The sequence below is a fragment of the Diadema setosum genome, chromosome 6 (assembly GCF_964275005.1).
Source record: "Diadema setosum chromosome 6, eeDiaSeto1, whole genome shotgun sequence".
In the NCBI taxonomy this organism is placed as follows: Eukaryota; Metazoa; Echinodermata; class Echinoidea; order Diadematoida; family Diadematidae; genus Diadema; species Diadema setosum.
The window spans coordinates 3,220,932-3,239,357 of record NC_092690.1 but is presented as its reverse complement, the minus strand read 5'-3'; the positions used below and the strand labels follow the sequence as shown (position 1 = coordinate 3,239,357).

The 18,426-nt window shown below is 40.3% G+C and overlaps 1 protein-coding gene across 1 annotated transcript in view; it reads left to right on the top strand.

Moving 5' to 3' along the window:
• The window catches only part of LOC140230145 (coatomer subunit alpha-like), a 42,874-nt gene that overhangs the window by 21,615 nt on the left and 2,833 nt on the right, over nucleotides 1–18,426 (top strand). Inside the window, 13 exon segments of the mRNA XM_072310335.1 lie at nucleotides 443–719; nucleotides 1,788–1,926; nucleotides 3,404–3,536; nucleotides 4,325–4,501; nucleotides 5,295–5,484; nucleotides 6,413–6,508; nucleotides 10,042–10,344; nucleotides 11,638–11,744; nucleotides 12,930–13,070; nucleotides 14,467–14,603; nucleotides 15,306–15,492; nucleotides 16,800–16,910; nucleotides 17,567–17,728. Of these exon segments, the coding sequence (XP_072166436.1) occupies nucleotides 443–719; nucleotides 1,788–1,926; nucleotides 3,404–3,536; nucleotides 4,325–4,501; nucleotides 5,295–5,484; nucleotides 6,413–6,508; nucleotides 10,042–10,344; nucleotides 11,638–11,744; nucleotides 12,930–13,070; nucleotides 14,467–14,603; nucleotides 15,306–15,492; nucleotides 16,800–16,910; nucleotides 17,567–17,728 (2,160 nt within the window).

The following is an 18,426-nucleotide window of genomic DNA, read 5'->3' as shown; positions in this document are numbered from 1 at the left end:
TGCTTGGCACCGCAATTGCAGTGCTAACCCAGCTATTTTGCAGGGCCAGATAGTACGGGATTATCGATGGGGCTAGCCCACTTTCGCAAAAACAAGTGTAAACAGAAAGTGGGCTAAGGAAAGTCCGGTACCAACGGTGGGGCTAAGGCCCCCCCTTAGCCCCACCGTTGGTACAGGACTAATCAAAAATTTGCAAGTGTTAAAAGCCCTTTGGTATGCTTTTGGAGCACATCGGGAAGTGGTCCACTTTTGGCTCGGTACAGTACCGTACGGTACACTTTAGGAGCGTTCGAGTGCTCCTCTGGCACAGGTACTGTACGATACGGTTCGCTTTAGGAGAGCTCTCGAATGTACCCTTCTACTCAGTTGCAGAGTCAACTCTGGCAAGCAAATCGTTTACAATCTCATGATCTTCTGCTCCCCCCCCCCCTTCCTTCCTCAGCTGGTAATCAAGAACCTGAAGAATGAGGTGACCAAAAAGGTCCAGACGCCAACCTGCGAGGAGATCTTCTACGCCGGCACGGGGATGCTGCTGCTGCGCGACGCCGAGAGTGTCACCCTATTCGACGTGCAGCAGAAGCGGTCACTAGGCCAGTGCCGCATCTCCAAGGTGCGCTATGTGATCTGGTCGGCTGACATGATGCACGTCGCCCTGCTGAGCAAGCACAGTAAGAGCTCAAATAAAATATCCTAACTTGACCCTTTGCCTTTAACTCATTGTGTGTTTTGTTTTCGCACGCCTGCACATATTCTGCTCAAACACACAAAGCCGCCCAAACCGATCGATAAATCGCCACTTGCCACAGTACAATGAAAGCATTTCTTGTGGTTCTATTCCTGTCACATGTAGCTTGCATTTTATGTGGTGATTGGCTATCAAGGGATGTTCCCTACTGGATTTGCGAGTAAATTCTAAGTTTCTGGCAGTGTTTTGTGTGCAAAAGTCATGCCTCACATATGTATTTACTGGTCATTAAAAAGAAAAATGAACATAGATATGTCATACAATTCACATCAAAGAAAAGCTTGGCATTTTCTCTACAACTTTGCTTATTACATGACCAGGGTAAAGAAAATCTATTGAACTTACGCAGATTTGAAAAGCAGAATGTTTCCCCAAAGCATGTCTAGGTTGCTGTCTCAGAATAATGTGGGACACAGGGGGTTTATAGCATGGCACATAAAGAGTTAAGCAGCCAGGCACTCCGTCCAATCTCCCAAGATTTTCTTCAGTCTGTGTACAGTGGCATCTTATCCGTCCAAACTCTACCTAGTCAGGTGTAATTATGTGCCGCTCAGTCCAACACAAAAGCAGTTGGCATTGGGGAGAATAGGAAATCTCTATTATGTAATCTCTAATCATGGAGAGGCACACTGTAGTTTCCATACATCTGTGCTAATTGGTGAACAGAGCACAGTAAGAGTTAGTTTTGAAACCCTGCTGCATTTACAAGTTGTTGAAGTTAAGATTATGCTGTTTTATGTGTTTTTACTATGTTTCATTTTTTGTTTCTTGTAATTATGCCTTTCACTTTTTTTTTTTGAAGGGAAATTTAGTTCTATTTCTATGTTTTCTATTGTATCCTATTTAATTTCCAAGACCAAAGCGTATAAACACTAAAGTATGATATTCTTTTTTTCGAAAAAAAAAAAAAGTGATGTTATATATATTTAGTTAATTTTTTTGTTAATGTATTTATTCAGTAGTGATTTAACAAGAAAAGATCGGTTTACACTGTGATATGACAAATGGACACATGTATCACCGAGTAAATTCTTGTTTACAGCCATCGCTGTGTGCAACCGCAAGCTGGAAACCCTCTGCACCATCCATGAAAACATCCGAGTGAAGAGTGGAGCCTGGGACGAGAGTGGTGTCTTCATCTACACCACCAGTAACCACATCAAATACGCCATCACCAATGGGTGAGCTTTTACCCCTCATCTCCCATTCTGATTATGTCACCATGGCAAATGGTTGTTTGTTTGTTTCAATTTTCCTCTGAGAAAATAGCTGGATGGTCCTTATTCATTTGTACTAGCTGGTCTGCCACGGGTTCCAGTTATGAGTGCTTGGGGTAGACACTTCACCAGGTTGTTACCTGCTCTTTGCGATGATGAATGAAGGAAGGGGGGGGGGATGTGATTCTCTGACACACGGAACCTCCAGTTCATGTCCTATCTAATAGACAGATGATTTTGTCTCTACTAGAAGGGATGGCATTATAGTACACAACATCGCATAGTTAGACTCTTGTGGATTCGAACCCACACCAGAACCTGAGTCATATGATTGAAAGACAGACATGTTCCGGCCTGAGCCACCTTGCCGCTTTTCACTCTCCTGTCCGATTCCACAAAATATCTTTGGTATGATCTACAAGGGTACTGTCATGCTACATGTGTATGGTGTGGGCAGAGTATGGACATGTGTGCTTGAAGAATTATTACACCAGGAAATGGGAGAGTGTCATAAAGTGTGGTATTAAATGCATTTGACATATTGCTAACTGGTGCTGCGACATCTTGTCTAGGATACATTGTACAATAGGTTCCACTCAATGTAGTATGTGGAGCCATGTATCTCAACTGCCTGCAGTTTGAATATGTTTTTAAAAAAAGAAAAAAAATAGGCACTGGTCATCGGCTTTGATTTCTTCAAAGTTCCTACTATGCAAAATATGCCAGATTAATTGATTTACAAGAAAGACTTGGCAACTGATTGACAAATTACCCTACATCAATGTACACGTAAATATGCACTGAATTAGCACTGAAGCACTCTAGAAAGATTTGCTTGTATGCTTCAACTATGTTGACTGAGAATTTTATTATGTTTTCACTAATGAGAATGAAAAAAACACACAGACCATATTTCACCGCAACAGGCCTAATGTATGAAGAGTTTGTTCGCAAAAACCGATAAGTCCATTTTTTAAGATTTTGAAGTACGATGTCTGTCATAAAGTACAAAATAATACCTTTTGAATGATATATTAGTCACTTCATATAAAGGTCCTTTTTTGAAGTTATGGTCAAAAGAAGCAAAAATTTTCTTATTATTCTCTTGTATTTTTCTTGACTTTTAATCGCAAATATCTCCATTTGGCAAATATGGACTTATCGGTTTTTGCGAACAAGCTCTTCATATATTGAATTAAGGCACACAAACAAAGGGATGACCAGGAAGCTGGTAGTAAACAATGATACGCAGTAAATGGGTCATGCCTGTATGATGTTTTACTGAATAATTTTGTTATTGACCATTGATTAAAGGTTATTAACACTAGGCATGCTACCTAAGCCCCCACAATTGTTGATTGAAGATTGCCATTTAAAATTCAAAAATTGTCACACCGCACATGTTCATAAATTCTGCTTGTTTTCATATTCTTTTGTGCAGTGATCATGGCATTATCCGCACCCTGGACGTTCCCATCTACATTACCCGGGTCAAGGGTCAGAATGTGTACTGCCTGGACCGTGACTGCCGCCCTCGTGTGCTCAGCATCGACCCAACCGAGTTCCGGTTCAAGGTGAGTTCTAGCATCAGATTCTCTTGGGGAGGCTCAACCTCAGAAAAATTTCCAAGAAATATTCAAATACAATGGATGTTGATATCAAGGAATTTTTCGCATAAGTGATGAGAGATGATGAATGTGTGGTATTATTGGAGGAGATCTGCTTCAGTAAATGGGGATATCTCACACCAATTAAGTTTATGAGATTATTAAAAGCATGTACAGGTGATAGTATTGAGGTGAGGTAAGTTGCATACTAAATTTGCCTACAAAGATATATGTCACAGTGTTTGAATCATGGTTTTTCTCAGGGTTGAAATTTCAGTAACTGATCATATCACATGTCCATCATGATATTTTGATTACAGCATTAATAGGACCATCAGCTCTGAATATTTGGGTCCCCAATTTGAGCAGATTGGTATGAGAGGAAGTTTCATAAGACAAAGCAGTTTATCTGTGTCACCTAGCACTTATGTACAGACTTACAGCCATGTCAATCTCATGATTTTGCTTGATCATATTAATGCAGATGATTGCAACTTGTGAGGCCACAGTCAAAAAGAATATTTAAAAAAAAAGAATCAAAGTTTCAAATTTTGAGTGAAATTTTGCAGTCAAATTGTGCACAGCTGAATATGAATGAACACTTTGAAGTTTGTCAGGTGTTTGCTGATTGCTTTATTGTGTGTTTTTGAATGCATGTTTTAGTGTAGCTCTCACCAGTGCAATGCAAGTATGATGAGATTCTCCACATGTTTGACTTATTGTATATCTTTCTTGTCTGTACATGATTGGTGTAGCTCGCCCTGATCCACCGTAAGTACGATGAGGTTCTCCACATGGTGCGCACAGCCAAGCTGGTCGGCCAGTCCATCATCGCCTACCTGCAGAAGAAGGGCTACCCGGAGGTCGCCCTCCACTTCGTCAAGGACGAGAAGACGCGCTTCGCCCTCGCCCTGGAGTGCGGCAACATCGAGGTGATTTACAGAATTCAGTATTGTGAAATTCAGTCATGCTTCGGCCAAATGATGCGAGCAAATTTTGGTGCCTGTGCTTTGTAGAGGATAATGGTAGAATTTGGATTTCTATCATCAAAGATAATCGGTTTTATATTCCATAAACCAAATTGAATTGAGGTGGTGTGGGATGATGTTGATGAAGATGATAGTACTTTGGAAGTACCAAAACATCAAGACTAGAATTGATACTGATTCTTAGATATGGACAATGATAATGATGATTTCGGTCAGGACAGTGGTAGTAAAGAGTGTGATGATGTCCGTAATGACTCTGATAAGACTTCTCGTGACGCTTGTTATAACAAAGATGTTCTAACCCATGGCAATGTTGACAACGAAGATGACTAGAATGATGAAATGTCCAGAGGAGTGATGATGATAACTCTGAATCAAGAATGATGATGATGATGATTGTTTTCATGAGGATGATGGGGATGATTACAATTTGAATAGTCCTGATGATAGACAAGATAACTCTCACTGACAATGATTGCAGCTGAAATGTAGCAACCTATGATTGTGATTGTGATTATGATTATGATTAATATGAAATGTGGAGTGTAGTGGAGATAGTAATTGTTAGAACAAAAATGATGATAACGATAACAATGATTTTTGTGAGGCTGATGATGATAGCGACAAATTTCTGATTGTTCTGGTAATGATGATTATTCTGATTGTGAAGCTCCTCTTGCTCCTGAAGACAACAACAAATGTCTCAATCCATCTCAATGATGTCGCCCCGTCGCAGGTTGCCTTGGAAGCGGCTAGGGCCCTGGACGACAAATCCTGCTGGGAGAAGTTAGGGGAGGCTGCCCTCCTCCAGGGGAACCACCAGGTGGTGGAGATGGCCTACCAGCGCACCAAGAACTTTGACAAGCTCTCCTTCCTCTACCTCATCACCGGCAACCTGGAGAAGCTGCGCAAGATGATGAAGATCGGTGAGCCTCGTGTTGCCATGGCAACATGGTTATTAATATCAACAACCTCACAGTACCATCTGTGATTGGCAAATTTGGCTCATGGTCTGTTGCAGGCCATCTTTCTTAAAAGGGGGAAAACATCAAAGGCAAATTTACCACAAAAGTGAATGCCAAATTTAGAACATACGGAAAATGAGATCTTGTAGCATTTTGTATCCAGTTGTATTGACTCTATGAAAATATCAACTATTATTGCAAAGCAGCAATGCCCACAAAAGAAAGAGATATAAAGGTTGAAAAAAAAAATCAAAGAAGATGTAATAAAATCAAATGACTTCAAATTTATGGGATACGGAAAATATATAAATGATCCTTATGAATATAAATTTCATAAGTGGAGGATGTGTCATTTAAATCTTAGCTCCTTGAATTAAACTCTTTCGTCATGTGACTCTGATTTCACTGGCAGACAATCCCAAATATGTATGTATTCCAAATGCTAAAAGGAAAAAGGAAAAAAAAATTACTTCTCAACAGATTTCTGCTACTTGCTTTTACCAAAACTGCCTACTTTCCCATGATCTAAAATACAAAATAATTTTGCTGTTTGTTTGATAGCTTCAAAGAAAAAGAAAGTGAGATCAAACTTCAGTGGGATAGTGTGTATAGCAGGACTTCCTGGCTACTTGTCTCAGCTTATATGCTGTTCCTTACTCTTTTTCTGCAATGTCAATTTTGATGAAAATCAAACTACAGTATGCTTTAGAGCATTTATGGTTGGCTTGTATTTGAGCTTTTATGGATCAGATGGATCAGATGATTGCTTCCTTTCCACTCTGCATTATGTATTTGTTGAATAGTCTTCACAAAACATAACATATAAAACCTGTTTGGAACTTCCAAATATTTTATTCATGGTAAATAATTTTGACCGTTTGCTCCATAGCCGAGATCCGCAAGGACACGAGTGGACAGTACCAGTGTGCCCTTTACCTTGGTGATGTGGAGGAGAGGGTCAAGATCCTGAAGAATTGTGGACAAAGTGAGTCTGATCAAAACTGACCAGTCCTACCGATTTGGTTTGATTGATCCTGTTTTCTTGTCATTTCAGCTCTTTGTTAAGCTCTTTTTCTGTTTCATTTTCTTTTTAACTCATCTCACTTTGCATGATGTCATATCAATTTTTCACATCATTTTTATACAGTTGAACCTCTCTTATCCGGCCTCCCTTTATCCGGATCTCTCTATTATACGGACGCAATCTCGCCGTGATTTTTTTTTTTTTTTTTCAATAATTACGGGAGGAAAGGGGTATTCCCAACTCCTTGAGAACTCCTACACAAACACACATGAATTACATATACTTGATAAATTTCTTGATAATTATTTAGGTAAATCATCCCAAGAATTTATAAAAGACAATGATTTCATTCTTGCAAACACGAACCTCTATTTGGGGGTCTGTTACTGAGTGTAACAATGAAAAGGTTGCAGTATACACATTACTACATGTGGCACTACAATGGGCTACATCAGTACATGTGTATGTACATGTAAATGTACATGTATAAAGCATTGAGTCTCCCGTATCCGGCCAAATCCCTTATCCGGATGAGCCCCGGTCCCGACTTGTCCGGATACGAGAGGTTCAACTGTATAAAGAAATCATGTTTTTCCTGTCTAGACTTTTGCTATTTTTTCTTCTCTTTCAGCTTGCATTCAGCTCTTTGTCTAGTTCTTTTTCTGTTTATTTTTATTTTCTTTTTATCTCATCTGTGTTTGCATGATGTTATATCAATTTTTCATATCATTTTGATATAAAAATTGAGTTAATCCTGTCTAGACTTTTGCTGTTGGGTTGCTGTGAAGTTTTTTGTGCATTAACTTGTTTGAGGACGAGTCTCGAGTATACTCGGGCAGGTCTGCCCCCCCAAGGAAAAACGCAGTATCTACATCCAGCTCCATTTCTAAACAACCGAGATATTCACCATTTTATCTTTTTGCCAAAGCCCCTGGAAAATATACTCTTTTGAAAAATTCCATCATTGTGGAATTTTAGTCTATCTAGCTACCAATTTTCCTGGAAAATATCATTTTGTGTTTTTGTTTTGTTTTTCAGTTATTGATTAAAATGTAGATACTTTGGGGAAACCCCACGCAATTGACTGATTTCCCCAAGGAAAAACGCAGTATCTACAATGGAACGAATTTACCCAAGGAAAAACGCAGTATCTACAGCGGAATGACTAGGATTAATCTTCTGCCATAATTATGTATGCATGTATACATCATTGTTCAAGTATTCTCTGGCCCTGGGGGATGCATCCTCCATCCCCCCCCCCCCCCCCATTTATGCCCTGATTACAGAGCAGGCTTCATAAGAGTATTGAATAACAGATCGTTCCTGGAACGTTTTGCTTAAAAGTGTATCCCAGACCGATCTTGCTGTAGGCCTAACGTTACGTCGATACGTGTTTAATATGAAGCTTGCCAGGGCTGTAATGTGATGCTACATCATACATGGCCTAGCCGCTAACTAGCATCTAGAATACTAGATCTAGATCTGTACAGTCTAGGTTACAGTCTGTCTAGACCAAAATAAATCTAAATCGGATGTCTGGACCTAGATCGATCCAGACTAGGCCCTAGGTCTAGTTTTTATATCGTTTATTCTAGGCTGGCTACGTAGCATGCTACACGAGTCTACCGTCGCGCCTCAGGCTATACATGCACGATGCTCACAGAAAAAAAAAAGCCTAACGTTAGAACTGCAGAAGGTTTAAGCCCTACACGAGCCAGGACTCTTTGATTAGAAAAAAAAAAAATACATCTAGAACCGGTCTAGAATGAAGTGACATCCGCTCTCTAGGCCTATTCCTTCTGGATTGAACCTAAGTTTAACGTCATGTAGATTTGTAAGGTAACTTTTTTTTAGGCCTACTTGTAAGTTATGTAGCATGCAGCATGGGATCATGCATGCATTTTACGCAACCCAGTCTCACTAGGTCTAGACACTGTCTAGATTCGATAAGAATTAAAATACAACTTATTCTGAACTGACTCTATTTCGTCCATTTACCGTGGGTACCTATTTTTCACATGGACCCTAATCTATAGTATTGTCAACTCTGTAATTTTAAGACAGTATGGTATGGAGTAGATAATTGAACATTGACACTTCACTAGACTTAGGATTCTAAAAAGTGGTAAAGTTTTAGACTTGACAGGCCTGCCCTAGAGTAGGCCTATTCAAGTCCTACACTAGATCTTTCTTTAGACTTTCGGAATACGGACCCTGAAAGTTCTGATTAACGTTAAGTCTAACATTAGAAAAGAGAAGCAAGACTCAAACGTTACTGTCTAGACAAGTCTAAAAGACTTAGACTTAGATCTAAGGGAGGGTGTAACATGTTACATAACCTGACGTTTATCCGATACAACACAAATAGATCTATTGCCTTTCGAAGAAACTTTCGGATTCGGAGCCTGAGGAATTTTGACAAGGGTCTAGGCCTAACAAAGTTACTTCACAACAAGTTATAGTACGGATAATGTTCATCATTGAGGTAGAATATGAAAGAATAAAGCTGATCGTTTATCACACGAAGCGAAGTAAACACAAATGTACGTGTATGCATTTGTGTTTACCTCGCTTCGTGTGACAAACATGCATTTGTGTTTACTTCGCTTCGTGTGACAAACAATCAGCTTTATTCTTTCAATATTGAAATAGTTTTGAATAACTTACTCATTATCTGCAGATAAATTTTTCTTGAGGGCTAGGCTCACGAGTAATTTTCCCCACGACAACATTTTGTTTTATTCCAAGTACACACTCCCACTGTATGCTGACTAGCCAGGCCCTGTGCTGACTGCTGCACAGCATCAGTGCAGCTAGCTGCAAGCTGTCAGTGTTGTGTTGTATTGTTTAATGTGCACTCGGTTAGTCTTAATCACACACTGTGTTTTATATTAGGATCACGATCTCATCAAAATATTTACTAATCAGTATTGTTTCGGTTAGATATTTTGAACATTATGCCTTATTATTGAGCAAGTATATCTAAAGAAAGTAATTTACGTTCAAATTACAGAACAACCGGCAAAGTATTCACATATATAAATAACAGTGTCTGGTAATTAAGACTAGCTTTGTAGATACTGCGTTTTTCCTTGGGGAAATATTCATCATGTAGATACTGCGTTTTTCCTTGGGGAAAGTGCAAGTTAAGTGTAGATACTGCGTTTGGCAGTTACGGAAAAGTGGCTTTCTAAACATTTTTTCAAAAATCTGAATATGTCATATGAAGAAGGATTGCCCACTGACTATATTTATGCAAAAAAGTGAAAATCGCCAAAAATGTTAGATACTGCGTTTTTCCTTGGGGGGGCAGAGGTGTCTATGGGAAATCTGTGTTGTAGCAAAATTGGTCCGTCCTCAATGGTTAATGGGAAGGCATGTGCAGTCATCTGTATGATATGTATTGCATACCACACATACATAGGAGTATTCCTCCTAGTTCTATCCATGAGAAAAAAAAGAAAATTAATCTTTTTGATGTGATTTCTGGGCAGAGTCTCTGGCCTACCTGACGGCCAAGACCCATGGCCTGGAAGAGGAGGCAGAGACCATCACCGAGATGTTCGGCGAGAACGAGAAGCTGCCCGAGGTGTCGCCGGGGGCGCAGCTCCTTCAGCCGCCGCCACCCATCGTCCAGTCAGAGGAGAACTGGCCGCTGCTGACCGTCACCAAGGGTTTCTTCGAGGGCGCCATGACGAGGGGCAAGGGCGCCACCACGGCGATGGTGGCAGATGCCGCCATGGATGAAGGGGATGCTGGTGGTGACTGGGGAGATGATGCGGAACTGGTCCTTGATGGTGAGTACAGGGAACCTCGTTATAATGAAAACCTGATCAATCAACAAATCAATTGATCAGTCAGTCAGTCAGTCAGTCTGTTGATTGGTCTATCAATTGTGACCCGCTACAACAAAAGGGTCCTAAAGTCGCGCACGGTCGAAGCCGTGAAAATCAAGTTTGAAGTCAGAGCATTAAAATTGGTCAAAACTTACGTTTTTTCTGATGTTGATATATTATTGGAGTCTAACATGTCTTCTATCATCTGTCAAAATTTTGAAGCAAAATGATCAAAGGAAAGACTAAAAAATAGCGTTTTTCTGAGCCATGTTTTTTGGCGTTTCAACGAAGCAGAAACTGGTTCGAAAATTTGGATTGAGCGCCACAGATAGGTTCCGCCCCTAACAACGACCAGAGTGATCTCATTGGTCAGTTTGCTGCTTGCTGCTAACCGAAGCGTGAAGCTCGCACACTGCCCAGTCAACTGGTGCGTGCGGGCGGGGTGCGCTATGCTCAGCCGCTTCTCACATCCTGGTCACTGATTGGTTGGTGAGGAGACCGCCGACGCTGATGTGCTTGAATGAACTCTTCGGGGGTTGCTAGGGCTTACCTTCTATTGTCCAGAGGTGAAAGCTGACTTGCGTGTCCGTTGATCGCGATTGCGTCGAAAAGGAAGACTTTTAGGGTGCTTTTCTCGAAACAGTGATTTTCCAGACGTCTCGACATGCTCTTTACATCGATATCTCCGCAGCCGATTATTTTCATACAATGTGTTATATATCAATCTAAAGCAGAAAGATTAGGGAATTATATCATGCAATTTTCAAATAATCGACCTCGCCCGACTTTAGGGTCATTTTGTTGTAACGGGTCACAATTGATCAATCAATCCATTGGTCGACCAATCAACTAACAAGCAAATCAATCAATCAATCAATCCATCAATCAATCACTCAGTCAGTCTGTTGATCCGTTTATCGATTGATCATTCAATCAATCTGTCAACCAACCACACAACCAATCATTCAAATGATCAATCAATCAATCAATCATCAATCAGTCAGTCAATCATTCTGTTCCTTGATTGAGCTATCAATTAATCAAACAGTTTGTTAACCCTCTAACCATTCACTCTTTCAATTATCCACTTGATCAATCATCAATCAGTCAGTCAACCAATCAATCGATCAACCAAATATCAATCAATTGATCCATTAGAGGAAAGCTCTTTAGACCCACCCATGCATAAATTCTTCCCAGCAGTCTTTGCCTTTCATTCTCTCAATTCTCAGTGATGTCTTTGATGTTGTCCAGGTGGGGACGAGTTTGGCGATGCGATGGACGGTTTCGGAGATGAGGAGGGAGATGGAGAAGGAGGAGCGTGGGATGTGGACGAGGAGCTGGAGCTACCACCAGACCTGGTCAGTGGTCAGAGGGGGAGATAACACATATTGATATAGTCATAGAGAAGGGGCATTGGTACTTACACAAAATCAAATATGTGGGACTGCAAAGGGTATCTGCTGGAGGGGCCTTGGCACTTACGCAAAATCAAATATGTGGGACTGTAAAGGGCATGTGATGCCGAAGTAGGATGGTAGGGTAATCTGCGCAACAATAATTTGTTAGGCAAGAACTCTAATTCTTGTGGAGTTCCAAGGATTTTTCAGTGCCCCACTAAGAATGTGATAATTTGAAATTAAATGAAGAAACACAAAGCAGAATTGAGTCGTAGTGTGTGGAGGGCATTGGTGCTAACACAAAATCAAATATGTGGGACTGCCATGGATATTTGTCGTGCAGCAAAATGCACCAAGTGGTGAACTCTGCTTTAGAATGTTGGTTAAGAAGAATACAAAATGTACCAATTTCTCTCTGATCAGACAGAATGTTCAATGTTGAATTTACAATTTAATGATCTGAGATAATAGTGAAAAAAAAGGCAGGCGGTCAGAAAAAAAAAAAAAAAGATTATAAAGGAGACTGTACATCTTTCACCTCTGTTTCATTTGTTTCTGGCCAATGAAAGAATAATGGAAGCACTTGACTGAACTCATATCCAAAGGCACTGGTTACTTGTAGATCATGGCAGCATTTTAAAGCACCATTCTATTGTTTGCATATATACATTTAATGTCTGAATGCTGAATTTTCCGACGCTTTAATGATTTGTAATGATTTTTTTCCCATTAATCTAATGCACACACATGATAAATGTCATCACCAGGGCTTCTCCATAGCCCTTATGGAGATGATATAACTTCAACAAATATCTCCATGTTCACAGTCACTTTTGAACTTGAATAAAACTTTTGCCATGTTAATTTTTACAGAGTAAGTGTTCCATCTCCCTCCCCACCAAAAATAAGAAATAAAAAAAAGAAATCAACCTCACTCCATTCATATACATAACAAAGCTTGTGTCATAAACTATCTTCAAGACATGTGTTGTGATTGTTGCTGACTTTCTCCTTTTGTCTCTGTTATCGAAGCTGATTGTTTTTGTTGTTGTTGTTGATGCTATTTTATTTTCCTTTTTTTTTTAGTGGCTACCATGTGATTGTTGTTTTTGATGCCTTCTTTGTTTTATGAATGGTTTCCTGCAGGAGGTCACACCAGGGGGTGGGGCTGACGATGACTACTTCGTCGCCCCGACCCGAGGCATGAGTCAGAGCCAGGTGTGGGTGAAGAACTCCCAGCTACCTGTAGACCACATATTGGCTGGCTCCTTCAGCACGGCAACACAGGTAAAGATTCCTTACTACCCCCTCCCCCCCCCCCCCACACTCATGTTACATTGGGAATGCAGTACCTAAGGGCTCATCAGTACAGCTCATTGATGTGGGTCATTATTATAATTGAGGACAGAAGCATTAAGAGAAACTTTCATTTTCATGTAGAATCTTGGAGCTGATCAAACTAAGTAAAAATGGTGGGCTTAGAATTAAAAAAAAAAAAAAAAAACTGTTTGTGTGTGGCAACAGATGTACTACTTTGCCCTGTACTGTGTAGTGTTACTGAAAGACACCCATTTGTTACTGACAAGCTTGGCAAATGTTCCTGAAAAGCATCCTGTGGGGTTGGCATCTCTGCATGTACATGCACACTCACCCTCTCCTCATTTCCTGACACTACTACTACGACTCGACGGATGCATCCGAGATTGAGTACACAGTGCTACCGTACGAGCTGAAGTTTTCGTGGTGGTTTTATTTTTCGCGAATTTCATGAATCCCCTTTGAACCGCGAAAATAACAACGCGCGATTAACTAAGTTCAGTTAGACCCTCGCAACCGCGAAATTAACAACACGCAAAAATGTCCTCCAAGTAGCAATTTGCGAAAATATCTGTACGCGAAAATTTCAGCTCGTACAGTATGTGTCCATCAATCAGTGTTTGCCTGTTAACCCGTTGAGGATGGGCTGATTTTGCTACAACACGTATTTCCCATAGACACTTATCGGGAGTATGGTCGGGACTCGTCCTCAACACGTTAATGTCTACTTCATGCCCAATATCTCGTGCAGTGCAGTTGATATACAACGTTTATTTCAGAGGTCTTCTTGCTCTTTATGGGCAGAGTACTCTAAAGAAATATCCTAACATGTAGTAATCATAAAGGTGCTAACTTGCTTTAGGATACTGTCATACATGTGTGTAAGACCATGCAGTCCTACAATTTGCAGAGCTCATTGATGAAAAAAAAAAAAAAAAAAAAAAAATCTGTATAGCAGACTGCTTGGAAAAGCCTGGTTGTGACCAGTTACCAGTGACCAGTTTTTACCAAGCAATATACTGTAAAACATAATATATTTGCGGCATGAATTTTTCGCGAATTGGAGCCGACAGCCTTTTTTGTGGCATGAAATTTTCGCGAAATGCTACTGGCGTTCAATGCACATAGTGTAAACATGGACTTTCGCGTGCATTTTAATTTCGCGAATCTTGGCGCTCGCGAAATTAAAAGTGCACGCAAAAATTCCTCGTTTTACAGTAATACAATGCCACAGGTGCTCTTCTCATATCATTAATAGTATTATCATACATACACAATACATCACAATGGAATTTCCTTATACAAACTGTCATACAAACATGTACATCAGGTCATTCTCATTAATCCCTTTGATATTTACTTGCAGCTACTACACGACCAAGTTGGCATGGTTGACTTCACACCATACAAGCAAATCTTCATGCAGACCTATGCCAGAGCAAGAACGTCGTATGTTGGTCTGCCATCCCTCCCTCCACTCTCGGGCTATGCTCATAGAAACTGGTATGCTACTCCCTTCATCTTGTCATGTTTGTGCCCTATAGCACTCAAAGCCCACCTTTATACGATACTCCCCACTTGATTACTTTTGGTCAGTGAGGGCAGGCTTTGTTGTCCATCGAACTAGAGTGTCTGTGTATTTATGAGAAGAAAGTGAGTACTTTGATGAAGAGAGGTACTTTGTTAAACTGGTAATTCATTGCCCAGAGACTATTGCATAGAATATTTAGTAACTATTCGTATTTTTGAATGTAAAATGTGTTTGTCAGTTCTGTGGTAAGCTGTCCCTTTCATTCTGTGCAGCTGACTATTCTCTGTGTACCAGTATATTTAAACAAGAGCCAAAACAAACAAAACCAAGAAATATATGGAGAAAAGAACGATTGAAACATGGCAAAATTTTCTATCCTTATAAGCAGTTGTGAAGTGCATCAACTGACCCATATACAGGTGAGATGTTAAAGCAAGAAATGAAACCAAAATGTAGCCTTCAGTATACAGGGATTTCATGTCCAAAGCAGAAATGATAAGAGAAACATACAAAACAAGTCTATTCTTCAAGATTAACAAAACATTAGCAACTCAACCTTGAATAAGAAATCACGTCATATTTGGTTGTTCTCGATGGCTCTTAAACTTTTGTTAAATTAATTGGTAGAAAGTGATATTATAATCATTCTTTTCTTGTCCGCCCATCACCACCAGGAGAGAAGCTGGGGCCCGTGGGGGCCAGCCAGCCGTGGGCCTGAAGCTAGCCCACCTGGTCCAGAGACTACAAGCCGCCTACCAGCTGACCACCCAGGGAAAGTTTCCTGAGGCCATAAATAGATTCAGGAACATCCTTCTCAGTGTGCCACTCCTGGTGGTGGACACCAAACAGGAAATCACAGAGGTAATATTTCATCGAAAGTTTGTGGCTCGCCCCAGAACGTGCTCATGTCATGCTAGAAAAAAATAAAAAAATAAAAAAAAAAAAATAAAGTTAAGAACATTAGAGAAATGATTGGAAATGGTTGGGCTGGTAGAGTTATGAGTATTTGGATTGCTTTATTTTCATATTCGTATCTTTAACCTATTGAGGAAGGACTGAGTTTGCTACAACACGCATTTCCTATAGCAGGGCTCCACACTAACTTTTATTTTTGGTGGCCCAAAGGCAAACATCTGACCTTTTTTGGTGGCCCAATCGGGCGACCAAAATCTTCATTTCTGAAATTTTGGTGGCCCGACGTGCGTTTTTGATGTCCCCGGGCCACCGGGCCACCGTTAGTGTTGAGCCCTGCCTATAGACTCCTGCCCGAGTATACTCGGGACACTCCTCCTCAATGGGTTTAGGAGGCAATAATACCACTGTATCTTATTTGAATGCAATTATGTTCAGTTTTAAATGTTTCTTCCTCTCTTGCATTTCCCAGTAAGAATAGTTTGGTTTTTCAATTAAGAAAATTTTGTTCATAAGAATGCACCAAAATCATGATATCTGAGCATGAGACATAATTGCATAATTTGCCTGTGAGCTTTGTTGTAATTACAGTAAGTTAAAGTCTCATATTAGTAGTGTGTTTAGCTAGAAGACAAACCATTGTGGGCACTTTGATGTGGATCTTGGTTTCATTGACTTCCTATGGTCAGATGCGGCGAGCCATCTTTGTAAGGCCTGGTGAGCCACTACAGCACACACTCTATTGCATCCAACATAGTCGGCTGCTAGCATGTGTATATGGGTAATTAGGAACTAAGTTCCAAACTTTAGAGGGAACCAATCACTGTTTCCAATCTTAGCACATTTCAAACCTATCAAATTAGTACAAGATTCCTTGAGGGTGGTTTATTCCCCAAGGGCAGACAAAAAGGAAAAATAAAGCAGTTAAATAGCACCCTTTTTAACCCGTGACCTGCCCATTTTCACCCCTCTTGAAATACCTGCTGAACCATCTGCAGCAGCTCTTACATTTGGATTTTGGAAATGCGATTCTTTTGAGATGGGAGTGTAACTCTGTCTGCTTTCAATTTATGTATATCATTCCTGTATTCCCCTAACCTGTCGTTCAATTTCTAATAATCAATTTCTTGAGATCCTCCAAAAACTTGTGAAATTTACTCTCTGCAGTAAGTCGAAGTTGGAGTTGCAAGATAAGACCTTTAAAGTGCCTAAAGGTTGATATGATTTGTAATGATTTGCATTCCCCCTCCCACCAGGCCCAGCAGCTGATCACCATCTGCCGAGAGTACATTGTGGGGCTGTCCATGGAGAACCATCGGAAGGAGCAACCTAAGAGCAACCTGGAGGAACAGAAGAGAGTCTGTGAGGTGGGTTGGTGGTCTGTGAAAACTACCCTGCATCCCCCACCCCCTCCCCAATAGACCCAGATATACCAATCAAGACACTCTCAAGTCAAATGGCTACCAGTCTTGGGTCTCATAGCATTCTTTGTCACAGATGGTTCCTGAAATTTTACGTCAGAAGAAGGGCTGCTCCATCCGTCTCAAGACGATATTCCAAATTCATGTGTCTCATTTTGGAAAAAAAAAAAAGTCAGTTTGAACAAAGCAAAAAGTTCCTGAGGGTCATGTTTTATTTCATTTCAGACGGTGACTGCTTGGGGAGATGGGTAAATTTGCTTGGAATTCTCATCTAGGGTTGTTTTCATGGAGTCAGTTGTGCATAACATTTCTTTTGTTTTACTGCACGTGGTAGTTTTGAAGTTGATGGAGTCACTGCCTTATGAATTTTTCAAAGCTGTGCCACAGACAGTTTTATAATTTGTAATACCAAAATGTTGTTATAGCTGGACAGAAAAGCTATGTGCAGATGTATAGGATTAGATGATTATTTTTGGACCTGAATATCTCTCTGTTTCAATGCATTGTTTTTAAAACCATGTTCATTATAAAAGGAGTGTACAATGGACAGTACCAATACTGATTTGTTACTCTGTTCTCACTCTCCTTTCTCTCCCCCTCAGCTGGCGGCCTACTTCACCCACTGTGACCTCCAGCCTGTCCACCAGATCCTCACCCTCCGGACGGCCATCAACCTCTGGTTCAAGCTCAAGAACTTCAAGACGGCGGCGAGCTTCGCCCGCAGGCTGCTGGAGCTGGGCCCCAAGCCTGATGTGGCGCAGCAGGTGTGTGAGAATTTGTATAGAGTCCTGGATCCAGAATGCTACAGACTTTGGCTTACTTGATATAACATTAATGATTCCTATATCAACCCCTACCAACCATCTTAGATTTTGCTGTAATTCACTGTAATTTGCTGCAAATTGCTTCATTTCAAAACAGATAATGTGACAATGTGATTACGTAGTTTACATTTGTATACTGTATTTCTTCTTTTCAGATTTTTGCCATGTTTTAAGATGTGCGATTAATTCTTTTATGACTTTTTTTTTTAATCTCTTGTAGAAAAGATGGACAGTGCTGTCAGTTCTAATTAGTAATTAAAACATATAATCTATGTGGAATTTCCTTTTTGCTGTGAGATACTTTTTTTCTTTCAGTGAAGATGTGTTCCTTAATGGGGAGAGTAAGTCTGGACAGGTTACCTATTACATTTTAATCTCACTTTGTCGTTGGTGGAGAATAATAAGGGTGTCGAGGTGCCTCGACCATTATGGCTTGAGTGGCAACTTAACACCCTTATAATTCTCACCCAACATAATCTTTGCAGTTTCACATGTCTGTTTTGCTATTCTCACCCGTTATTACTTTACCTTTTACTCGTAATTGTCAGATTCTGCATTCATGTCAGACAAATGCCTTCTTGTCTAAAATTATATTTGTCCTGCTACTGGTATGTAACCCTTTGGTATAATATATTTTG